Consider the following 12638-nt stretch of genomic DNA (forward strand, 5'->3'; position numbering starts at 1 on the left):
TAATTATATGAAGTTTTACTCTTCAGGGGTCTAGTTACTAAGCAGTGTTAGGAGACAGAGTGAAAAGTGATAAGGTACCAGCCAATCAGTTCCCAACTGTCATCTCACAGGCTGTGTTTTAAAAATGACAGTTAGGAGCTGATTGGCTGGCACTTTATCACTTTTCACTCTATCTCCTAACACTGCTTAGTAAATAGACCCCTTAATCTCTTTATGAGTACATGAAGTGTAACACAAGCCTGCTGCTATATCAATGATATTACGTATGGCGGTGACTTACACGTCGCTCTTTGTAGTATAAACGCTGTAATTGAGAGACTCGATGGCCATCCAGCGCACTGGGAGGCGCCCCTGCAATATTACAGAAACCATAATTAATACAAAATGAATAACTAGGAACCACTTTAAAAAAAACAAAAAAACTTCTTCCAGTTCCGTCATTCATTCAGCCCAATCCAAGAATCTCCTGAGAAAGATCAGGTACAGGCATCATTCGTGCGCTTCATTCACACGCTTCATTCACACACTGCATTCACACACTGCATTCCGAGACAGCGATGATACAGAGAGCTCTAGGTCCTACCATGGTCTTCTTCACATACACTTCTTCTCCCCTGGAAAGCCCGAAGTCTGCAATCTTTGCGGCTAAATCCTCTCCAACAAGAACGTTTCTGGCAGCGAGATCCCTGTGGATAAACTGGGAAAGCACCAGAGACCCCAAGGTCAGTAAGTGGTACACCACATGCACAATCACTTAAGAGCTAGCCTATTTACGTCTACTGATGGTGTTAGGTGGGAGCCCCAGGAGAATGAGGTGGGATAGAAAAAATGAGACCTGCAGTATTAGAATTGCTTGTACAACTGTTGGTATCCCTGTCTATGGACAGATTTTCCCCAAGAAATCGTTTCTTATTGTGTAAGACTTTTCTTTGTTGTATGGTCGGGCAATGGAAACCAGTCTTTAAAGGTGACCATACAATATTCCTACAGTTTTGGTACGTTTGATACTTTGTCTACTAATATAGGCCCTCATTCAGAGTCTCTCACAAGATGCGATCGGTCGCTTTAAAAAACGGGCCGGGTATGCAAATCAAGCGCTGTAAGGACGCGAAGGCAGTTAGCGTACACTGGACTATAAAACCTCCCACCTGTCACTCGCAGCACACGTCATCTCCGGGAAGTCTGATTAATCGTGAACATCGAGGGCCATCGGAGCTGTTCGCAGCGCCTGGGGTTGACCTAACCTACCCCAAGCAGTGCGAGCAGTTCAGGCTAAAAAACAACCAAGTCACGTGTGCAATGACGCTACTTTGCTAATTATGCATGCCATTTAAATGCCGTTTTGGCGGCCAGACACGCCTGCGTTCGCACAACCACTCCCCCGTTTACAAGCACCTTCCCCTGTTACCATCCACAAACGGCGCTATCTGTCACTCAAAGCAGCGACCTGAAAGTGGCTTGCGAGCTATCAAAATCAGATCGCAACGAATGAATTGCGCACACGCACTGCGAATTATACGCATGCGCAGATGTGCGGTTATCGATCCCTGCGAGCGAGAGTGCCCTAACGAGAGACTCTGAATGAGGCCCATAGTTTACTTGATTCATAGGGACCAATTAAGGAGGTGCTGTTGTTAACTATATTTCTAGAGGAATATCTCCATATATGTCAGTCTAACACTACCAATAGGCCTTAGAAAGAAATGCACCTAATGTGTTAAAATTTACTTAAATAACTTTTTAAAGTTGCTAATTCACCCATTTTTGTATTTTTACCAATTTATCGCAGCCCATTGTTCCTGCTAAGACAGGGATCTGGTTCTCAAACTTTTCCACTGTCTGGAGACCGTAGAGGCTTTTACAATTAACAGTTTCACCCAGGGACCTCAATATGACACTTACTCCAAAACTGCCAGCAAACTTCCAGGCTTGGGGCTCAGGTGTCAGGCACCTTGGGGATATGTAGGAGGAAAATGCCACTACAGGTTCTGATAGTCAAACACAGCTGTTGTTTTTTCGTGCATCTGTCCTTTGATAAATACACCCCTTCTATCCAATGTTCATCCAGTCAACAATGGAAGAAGAACTCTGATTCACCCTGAATAAGGAGCCCATACCTGCTTCTCACTCAGGTACTGCATCCCCTTCCCTACATCCGAGGCAAACTGCAGGAGCTGCTGAGAGGTCAGTGTCGACGCCGTCCCGTGTTCCTTGGCGAACGCAGGGTCCGTCTCCAGCACTCTGCTCTTCCGTAGGAAGTCCAGCAGGTTCCCAAATGGGGCATATTCAATGGCGATATACAGGTATCCTGCAAGACAGCATAAAGCTCCGTCAGTCGTGGGCAAAGCCTTCATTTTACCGGCTAACGTGGAAAAATAGTGATCCACAATCCTAGCGATTATGTAAAAAGAAAACGTATGAGTGTATACACTGTAACAATGCATGGTAAAAATAAATATAATGATAAAATGACTTTCTCTAACTTTATCGTAAACCTTCCCCAATAAATGTTCCTAAAATGAGATTTAAAATGTCTAATTTTCGCAGAGGATTCATAAAGATAAGATTTCCACATTTTAGCGGATATTAACAGAAGGTTTCAATATAAAAAAGTATACATTTATATTACAATTATTTATTTTTGTCCCACTTTAAATTCAGGCTTTTATGTGAGAGGCTATTGCAGTACCTCTGTTCTCGCAGGCCCCCAGCAGGTTGATGATATTTGGGTGATGACCCAGCTTGCACAAGACCTCCAGCTCCCCTGCAAAGTCCCGGTGGTCATTCTCAGATGCAAACTCTGCAAAGGAAAAGGGTCAAGTTTAATTAGTTCAAAATATTTGTCTTCATTTTAATTAGCATGTGACTCCCATGCATAGCACATATAGGGTTCTGCCCTGTGGTCCCCCCACCACAATGTTATCTGAAGGGCTATATGTGCCGATATGAACTACGTAAATCGGACCTAGCCAGCAATCAGCTTCTGGGTGCAAATTGCTCCCTATTAACCCTACATGGGGGTATGTTCATTTAAGGAAGGGTTATCCACAAGTGGTCAACTCTTTTCAATTTAATGGCAAATATCATAGGGATGCCTGACAACGTAACACTATTTCCTTAATACATGCCCGGTACTGTCAGATGGTAGACATTAGACATAACACTGTCCTCACCTTTTAACATCTTGACGGCCGCGCTCATCCGTACCCCGTCTTTTCTTATCATGGCCTTGATGACCTGACCAAAATTCCCTTCTCCGATCACATCCTCAAATTTAATATCCGCCCAGTCCAGGATGGGATATGAGAAAGGCTCTGTCTGAGGTCTCGGGCGTCGAGTGAGGGTCAGCGTCCCCGAACTGAACTGCAGGATGGTTTCTTCTCCCTATGAGGCCGCGCAATGGAAGCGCCATAAGAACAGAATACGTTTTACAGTCTCTGGGATTATTGTTATTACTGTATGTCTGGATGAGTGCAGTGTAATGGCTGTTTGGCATTTGCATATTGTGCAATACTCTGTAGATATAGGAATTGTCCCATCTCTATGCAGGTCTCACATTTACAGTGAGATTATTACGTTTCAGGAGGAAATTGTAAGACTTTCTCTCTCAGCCGCCCCTTAGTTTGTGATATAAGGGCAGTTTGGGCCACTGTAGGAACTGCAAGAGTTAGGACTGTGATACACAGCCATGTCTCTCAAGAAGCCTCTTTGTATAAATGTCTGTTATCACTGAGCATAGGAGATATTGGAATTGTGGAGGAGACTGGTTGCGCCAAGGTAGTTGATGGTTCTAGGAACAGTAATTTACATCAGGAAGAGTCGCTGAATGTAGGAAACTTGTCATAGGCAGAGCCGGCCCTGGGCAAGGCAGTATAGGCAAAGGCCTAGGGCTCCACTGCTCTAGGTGGCACCCAGTAGGCACAGCGGCCCGCCACCATGTCGTTTAAGGGGCACCAGCTTAAACCTTGCTTACAGTAGGTCACCAAATTTGTCATGGCTGGCTGGGAGATTCTATGTAAGAGGTGTTGCTCTGGGGGTTGGTCATGATGGAAATAGGTGCCTGCTAGAAGCCGCTGCTGAAGGATACAGGGGGTGCGCGGTGACGCTTGGTGAATCGGTGAGTGAAGGTGGGTCGGAAGACGTTGTACAGGTAGGTACTAAAAAATCTACCAGTGATGTTTTTAATGACGCAGAGAGCTTTGTGTCTGTAAGGGAAGGAGTATGGGCATCTTTCTATACTACAGATATATGTAAACTTATAAAACAAACCTCCTATACAAGAACCCTGCCTGACCACATTGTTAAAGAAATAGAATTGGAACAGCGCTGCATACATCTAATGTAATATCCAAAATTAATAACTGCTGAACTGCAACACAGTGTATACTTTACTATAATATTATTTTACATAATTTATATGCTATAGGTTGATTTTCATCGCCTTGGGTTGTCCCTTTTTTGTTGTACGTTACCACTTTGTTATACCTAAAAAGTCCTTTTAAATGACAAATGCATTTTGCATTATTAGCAAATATACGGATTATGTAAACTATGGTTACAAGGCCTAATCTACGATATTATCCCCTGCCGTCAGCCATTTTTGTATCTGGGTGGCTCCCTGCATTCAAAGTACTTCTAAATCTGTAGCCTAAAACAAAGGTTCTCAAACGCTGTCCTCAAGGCTCCCCAACAGTTCAGGTATTAAAGACATCCATGGTTGAGCTCAGGTGGTTAAATCAAATTGACTGAGGTACTAATTAAGCCGCCTGTGGTCAAGCATGGATATCCTTAAAACCTGGACTGTTAGGTTTTGGAACCTTTGGCCTAAAAAATTACATGTCTGATGTGCACAGGAGAAATTGGTTCCTGTACAATCATAGCACAAATATCTGACTGTAAAAATGTTAATTAAAGTCTTTGTATATAGGGCCTGATTCAGAGCCGGACGCTATTTGCGCTCGCTCGTTCAGAAAAAGGGGCTGGCTATTTAAATAGAGCGCTCGCTCTTTGCGGTCTGTTGACGCCTCTATGTCTGAACGAGCGAACGAAACATGCGCTCGCTATTTTTTTAAAAACGCCCCCTGGCCACTCGCATCCTATGTCATCTCCGCTATTTATTAGATTAATCGAGTACATCGAAAGGCGTATGAACTGCTCGCAGTGCTTGTGGTAGCATTTTCCTACCGCAGTATTGCGAGCAGTTCAGGCGAAAAGACAACCAAGTGACGTGGTCGATGATGCTGCTTTGTTAATTATGCACACCCTTAAAACGCCCGTTTTGACCGTTTGGCACGTCTGCGTTCGGATCTCCACTCCCCGTTTTCAAGCACCTTCCCCTGTTACCACCCACAAACGCCTCATTCTGTCACTCAAATTAGCAGGCATTCGCTATTTTGCGAGCACACAATTTCCGACCGCAATGACTGGTTCGCGCATGCGCATTACAATCCATACGCATGCGCAGTTGGGCGAACATCGCTCGGAGCGAACGAGTGGCCGCTTACGAGCGGCTCTGAATCAGACCCGTAGTGTGAAAATTTAATGTTTTTAGGTTATTTATTACATTATTTATCTCCTAACAAAAGGTGCAAAGCAGAACATGTGAGATGCCAAAGGAACACCGCCCCTAGTGAATGTATTGATGTATTGTGATAAGTTATTTAATAATTTATAAAACTTTGATTGGCCGATGGCAGTCTGAAAGTGACCACCATCTCGCAGAATGTGATATCATGACTCACAGAACCAGACTGGTACGTGAACATTCTCCGGCGATGGAATAAATTCTTCTTAATGCAGAAGAGAGCGAGCAGGGCGATAATGATGGTGATGCAGGTGACTGATACGGAACCAATAATCGCCAGGATGAGCTGCTGACCGGAATCGGATGCCTGTGGGTTTTGGCTCTCCATGCTGATGACGGTGAGATGAGACTCTATGGGCGCAAACAGCAATTAATCCGATGTTCTATATAATGAGGCACCTCATTTAGGGGGAGATGTATCAAACTTTGGAGAGAGAAAGTACCAGCCAATCAGCTTCTAAATGTCATTTGACAGGTTGTGTTTAAAAAAAAAATTACAGTTAGAAGCTGATTGGTTAGTACTTTAACTCTCTCCAAAGGTTTGATACATCTCCCCCATACAATGGCAGTTTACTATACAAGGGGAGATTAATCAAACCTTCTAAAAGGACAGATTAATGTCTTTCCCATAGCAACCAAACCGATTCTTGTTATGATTTGGTACAATGAACTACATGAATTATAGCTAGAATCTGGTTGCTATGGGCAACACCTCCATTTGTCCTTTTTAAAAGGTTTGATACATCTCCCCCATTAATGAGTCATACAGTACATTGAGGCATACACAGTAATTAGGGGTGTGCACCGGCCACTTTTCGTGTTTTGTGTTTTGGTTTTGGATCTGGATCTTTCTTCGTGTTTTGGATCTGGATTGGTTTTGCCAAAACCACCCTTCCGTGTTTTGGGTTCTGGGTTTTGTGTTTTGGATCTGTATTTTTTTGAAAAAAAGCATAAAAACAGCTAAAATCACAGAATTTGTAGGTTTTTCTGCTCCTATGCTATTATTAACCTCAATAACCTTAATTTCCACTCATTTCCAGTCTATTCTGAACACCTCACACCTCACAATAGTGTTTTTATGTCCAAAAGGTTGCACCGAGGTAGCTGGATGACTATGCTAAGCGACACGAGTGGGCGGCACAAACACGTGACCCATCTAGGAGTGACACTGCAGTGGCAGGCAGGATGGCAGTTAGAAAAACTAGGCCCCAAACTGTACATAATGCAAAGAAAAAAAGAGGTGCAAGATGGAATTGTCCTTGGGCCCTCCCTCCCACCCTTATGTTGTATAAACAGGACATGCACACTTTAACAAATCAATCATTTCAGCGCCAGGGTCTGCCACACAACTGTGGCTGAAATGATTGGTTCGTTTGGGCCCCCACAAAACAAGCTGGCAATTAATGTGTCCCTGCACAAACTGGCTCTACGGAGGCAAGATGTCATCCTCATCCTCCTCATCCACCGATTCCTCACCCTCTTCAGTGTGTACATCCTCATCCTCACAAAGTATTAACTCGTCCCCACTTGAATCCACCACCACAGGTCCCTCTGTACCTTCTGGAGGCTGGTCTCCCTGGAAGAGCTGATAATTCATTTTGATGAACATCATCTTCTCCACATTCTGTGGAAGCAACCTCCTACGCCTTTCGCTGACAAGGTTCCCGGCTGCACTAAACACTCTTTCGGAGTACACACTGGAGGGGGGGCAACTCAGGTAAAATAGAGCCAGTTTGTACAGGGGCCTCCAAATTGCCTCTTTTTCCTGCCAGTACAGGTATGGACTGTCTGACATGCCTACTTGGATGCTGTCACCGATGTAATCCTCCACCATTCTGTCAATGGTGACAGTATCATATGCAGTGACAGTAGACATGTCAGAAATTGTTGCCAGGTCCTTCAGTCCGGACCAGATGTCCAAACTTGGTCCTGCCTGCCCTGCATCACCGCCAGCGGGTTGCTTAGGATACCTAAGTTTTTTCCTGGCAGCCCCAGTTGCGGGAGAAAATGAAGAAGGAGCCGTTGACGTGTCACGTTCCGCTTCAGCTGACAGTGTGTTCACCAGCAGGTCTTTGCACCTCTGCAGGCTTGTGTCGGCCGGAAAGAGAGACACCACATAGGCTTTAAACCTAGGATCGAGCACGGTGGCCAAAATGTAGTGGTCTGATTTCAACAGATTGACCACCCTGGAATCCTGGCAAAGCGAATGAAGGGCTTCATCCACAAGTCCCACATGCCGAGCGGAATCGCTCCGTCTTAGCTCCTCCTTCACTTTCTCCAGCTGCTTCTGCAAAAGCCTGATGAGGGGAATGACCTGACTCAAGCTGGCAGTGTCTGAACTGACTTCACGTGTGGCAAGTTCGAAGGGCTGAAGAACCTTGCACAACACGGAAATCATTCTCCACTGCGCTTGAGTCAGGTGCATACCCCCTCCTTTGCCTATGTCATAGGTGGATGTATAGGCTTGTATGGCCTTTTGCTGCTCCTCCATCCTCTGAAGCATATAGAGGGTTGAGTTCCACCGCGTCACAACCTCTTGCTTCAGGTGATGGCGGGGCAGGTTCAAGAGTGTTTGCTGGCGCTCCAGTCTTCGGCACGCAGTCGCTGAATGGCGAAAGTGGCCAGAAATTTTTCGGGCCACCCAAAGCGTCTCCTGCACGCCCCTGTCGCTTTTCAGAAAATTCTGCACCACCAAGTTTATTGTGTGAGCAAAACATGGGACGTGCTGGAATTTGCCCAGATGTAATGCCCGCACAATATTGGTGGCGTTGTCAGATATCACAAATCCCCAGGAGAGTCTAAGTGGGGTAAGCCACTGGGCGATGATTTCCCTCAGTTTCTCTAAGAGGTTGTCGGCGGTGTGCCTCTTACTGAAACCGGTGATACACAGCGTAGCCTGCCTTGTAACGAGCTGGCGTTTCTGAGATGCTGCTACTGGTGACGCTGCTGCTGTTGCTGCGTAAGGTGATACATCTACCCAGTGGGCTGTCACAGTCATATAGTCCTTAGTCTGCCCTGTTCCACTTGTCCACATGTCCGTGGTTAAGTGGACATTGTGTACAACGGCATTTTTCAGGACACTGAGGACACTTTTTCTGACGTTTCTGTACAGTCTCGGTATCGCCTGCCTAGTGAAGTGGAATCTAGACGGGATTTGGAACCGGGGACACACTACCTCCATCAATTGTCTAAATCCCACTGCACTAATGGCGGATACCGGACGCACGTCTAACACCAACATAGCAGTCAAGGCCTCAGTTATACGTTTTGCTTCAGGATGACTGCTGTCGTACTTCATCCTCCTCGCTAAGGACTGTTGGAGGGTCAATTGTTTAGTAAAAGTAGTGGTGTTCCTACTTCCTCTCTGGGATGATGAACGACTCCCAGCAGCAGCAGCAACAGCAGCAGCGGCAGCAGTAGGCGTAGCAATGCAGGATCCTCCGGAGGAATCCCGGATAGGAGAGTCAGTCATGCCAGTGATATGGCCTGCAGGACTACTTCCGATCCTGACTAAGGAGGAAATTGACGAGGAGGGAGTTGACGGTGTGGTTTGCAGGCGCTTGGATACAACAGGACAACGGGATTTAGGTGTCCCTGGACTGCTTACGGTCTGAGCCAAAGTTTCTGAACTTGACAGTAACTTTTTATGAACGCGCTGCAGGTGCCGTATAAGGGAGGATGTTCCTAGGTGGTTGACGTCCCTACCCCTACTTATTTCACCTTTACATATGGTACATATGGCAAGACAGTTGTTGTCCGGATTTGGATAGAAATATTGCCAGACCAAAGAGGTGGAATGTTTGGTCTTCTGCCCAGGCATGACCGTGATGGGCTTTTTCATCCCACGGACAACAACTGTCTCCCCCGGAGCCTGATTTAAACAAACCACATCACCATCAGAATCCTCCTCGCCAACTTCCTCCTCAGCGCCAGCTACACCAGTATCCTCATCCTGTTGTACTTCAACAGTGACATCTTCAATTTGCATATCAGCAAGTGGACTGTGGGTGCTCCTTTCAGCACTTGCAGGGGGCGTGCAAATGGTGGAAAGAGCCACCTCTTCCCGTCCAGTGCTGGGAAGGTCAGGCATCGCAACCACCACCACACTTGGACTCTCTTTGGGGATTTGTGATATCTTCTTAGAAAGCACAGTTCTTCGCTGTGCTTTTGCCAGCTTAACTCTTTTGATTTTTTTAGTGGGAGGAGTGCTTCCATCGTCATGTGAAGCTGAACCACTAGTCATGAACATACTAGGGATCGACCTTAGCCGTTCCTTGCCACTCCGTGTCGTAAATGGCATATTGGCAAGTTTACGTTTCTCTTCAGCTGATTTAAATGTCTTTTTCAAGGTCATTTTCCTGAACTTTGCCATTTGGGATTGTATGTGCCCTCTACTATGACATTGGGCATCGGCCTTGGCAGACGACGTTGATGGCATGTTATCGTCTATGTCATGACTAGTGGCAGCAGCTTCAGCACTAGGAGGAAGTGGTTCTTGATCTTTCTCTATTTTATTTTTATCGGAGAAAGTTTGGTCCTCCATTTATGTTATATCGATTTGATATATACGTGCGGCTAAACACAGAAAATAAATTTTTTTTTGGTTCGGACTGGAGTGTACTTTGTGGGTTACAGCACCCTTTAACGGTCAAGCCAGCCGGCCCTTTACTTATGACACAGGCGCACTCTTGGCACTACTTTGTTGATGCACGTGCGGCTACTGCGCACACAATTCACAAACACAGAAAATAATTTTTTTTTGGTTTGGACTGGAGTGTACTTTGGGGGTTACAGCACCCTTTAACGGTCAAGCCAGCCGGCCCTTTACTTATGACACAGGCGCACGCTTGGCACTACTTTGTTGATGCACGTGCGGCTACTGCGCACACAATTCACAAACACAGAAAATAATTTTTTTTTGGTTTGGACTGGAGTGTACTTTCGGGGGTTACAGCACCCTTTAACGGTCAAGCCAGCCGGCCCTTTACTTATGACACAGGCGCACGCTTGGCACTACTTTGTTGATGCACGTGCGGCTACTGCGCACACAATTCACAAACACAGAAAATAATTTTTTTTTAGGTTTGGACTGGAGTGTACTTTCGGGGGTTACAGCACCCTTAACGGTCAAGCCAGCCGGCCCTTTACTTATGACACAGGCGCACGCTTGGCACTACTTTGTTGATGCACGTGCGGCTACTGCGCACACAATTCACAAACACAGAAATTTTTTTTTTTTTTGGTTTGGACTGGAGTGTACTTTCGGGGGTTACAGCACCCTTAACGGTCAAGCCAGCCGGCCCTTTACTTATGACACAGGCGCACGCTTGGCACTACTTTGTTGATGCACGTGCGGCTACTGCGCACACAATTCACAAACACAGAAAATAATTTTTTTTTTGGTTTGGACTGGAGTGTACTTTCGGGGGTTACAGCACCCTTAACGGTCAAGCCAGCCGGCCCTTTACTTATGACACAGGCGAACGCTTGACACTACTTTGTTGATGCACGTGCGGCTACTGCGCACACAATTCACAAACACAGAAAATAATTTTTTTTTGGTTTGGACTGGAGTGTACTTTCAGGGGTTACAGCACCCTTTAACGGTCAAGCCAGCCGGCCCTTTACTTATGACACAGGCGCACGCTTGGCACTACTTTGTTGATGCACGTGCGGCTACTGCGCACACAATTCACAAACACAGAAAATAATTTTTTTTTGGTTTGGACTGGAGTGTACTTTCGGGGGTTACAGCACCCTTTAACGGTCAAGCCAGCCGGCCCTTTACTTATGACACAGGGGCACTCTTGGCACTACTTTGTTGATGCACGTGCGGCTACTGCGCACACAATTCACAAACACAGAAAATAATTTTTTTTTAGGTTTGGACTGGAGTGTACTTTCGGGGGTTACAGCACCCTTAACGGTCAAGCCAGCCGGCCCTTTACTTATGACACAGGCGCACGCTTGGCACTACTTTGTTGATGCACGTGCGGCTACTGCGCACACAATTAACAAACACAGAAAATAATTTTTTTTTGGTTTGGACTGGAGTGTACTTTCGGGGGTTACAGCACCCTTTAACGGTCAAGCCAGCCGGCCCTTTACTTATGACACAGGCGCACGCTTGGCACTACTTTGTTGATGCACGTGCGGCTACTGCGCACACAATTCACAAACACAGAAAATAATTTTTTTTTAGGTTTGGACTGGAGTGTACTTTCGGGGGTTACAGCACCCTTAACGGTCAAGCCAGCCGGCCCTTTACTTATGACACAGGCGCACGCTTGGAACTACTTTGTTGATGCACGTGCGGCTACTGCGCACACAATTCACAAACACAGAAAATATATTATTTTTTTAGCACTTGGGGGGAGCACCCCTGATGGACAGAGCACCCCCTGGACAACACTACAGCACCCCTTTAGGACTGGGACACTGCACAGGACTTTGGAACTGACTGCACAACACAGTCCAGCCAGCCCCTATGGACTTTGAAGTAGTGGACACAGCCCCTATTAACAACAGCAGCACAGCACAACACAGCCAGCCCCTATGGACTTTGAAGTAGTGGACAACAGCAGCACTACACTACACTACACTACACAGCACTAACTCCCACCCTCCCTCTTCACTGTCCACAGCCGAGTGAGAAAATGGCGCCGACGCGGGTACCTTATATAGGATCCAAAACCCGCGAGACTCGGAAGGCGGGATGATGACGTTTTGCCTCGATGTCAGATCCGAGTCAGGCGGGAAAAGTCGAGCCTGACTCGGATCGGACTCGGATCGGGGGGGCTCGGGGGGGTTCGGATTTCAGAAATCCGAACCCGCTCACCCCTAACAGTAATGAGGCACAGGATACAGTAAGGCATATCCTATATTGAGGTACCTCTTACTGTGGCACAGATCCTAGGTATCAGGCTGCAGTAACACATGGGCATGTTATAGAAATGGTGCTAGGGGATGGCTGGGAAAGGACCTTCTCGCCTCTATGATTTAACCCTGTCGTGCCCGTAGTGGAATGGGCTAGCGCTATGTGAAGCTAAGAACA

General features: G+C 46.3%; 1 protein-coding gene across 1 annotated transcript in view; it reads right to left on the reverse strand.

Moving 5' to 3' along the window:
* Positions 1–12638, reverse strand: part of TIE1 (tyrosine kinase with immunoglobulin like and EGF like domains 1) — a 98456-nt gene that overhangs the window by 12405 nt on the left and 73413 nt on the right. The window contains exons 14-19 of the mRNA XM_088447312.1: positions 5742–5935; positions 3174–3384; positions 2690–2800; positions 2118–2308; positions 584–697; positions 281–351 (exon numbers count right to left, since the gene is read on the reverse strand). Coding sequence (XP_088303438.1) covers positions 281–351; positions 584–697; positions 2118–2308; positions 2690–2800; positions 3174–3384; positions 5742–5935 — 892 coding nt within the window. The remainder of the gene's footprint in view (positions 1–280; positions 352–583; positions 698–2117; positions 2309–2689; positions 2801–3173; positions 3385–5741; positions 5936–12638) is intronic.

Source organism: Taudactylus pleione, unplaced genomic scaffold (genome assembly GCF_031769625.1).
Source record: "Taudactylus pleione unplaced genomic scaffold, aTauple2 ptg000428l, whole genome shotgun sequence".
Classification (NCBI taxonomy): Eukaryota; Metazoa; Chordata; class Amphibia; order Anura; family Myobatrachidae; genus Taudactylus; species Taudactylus pleione.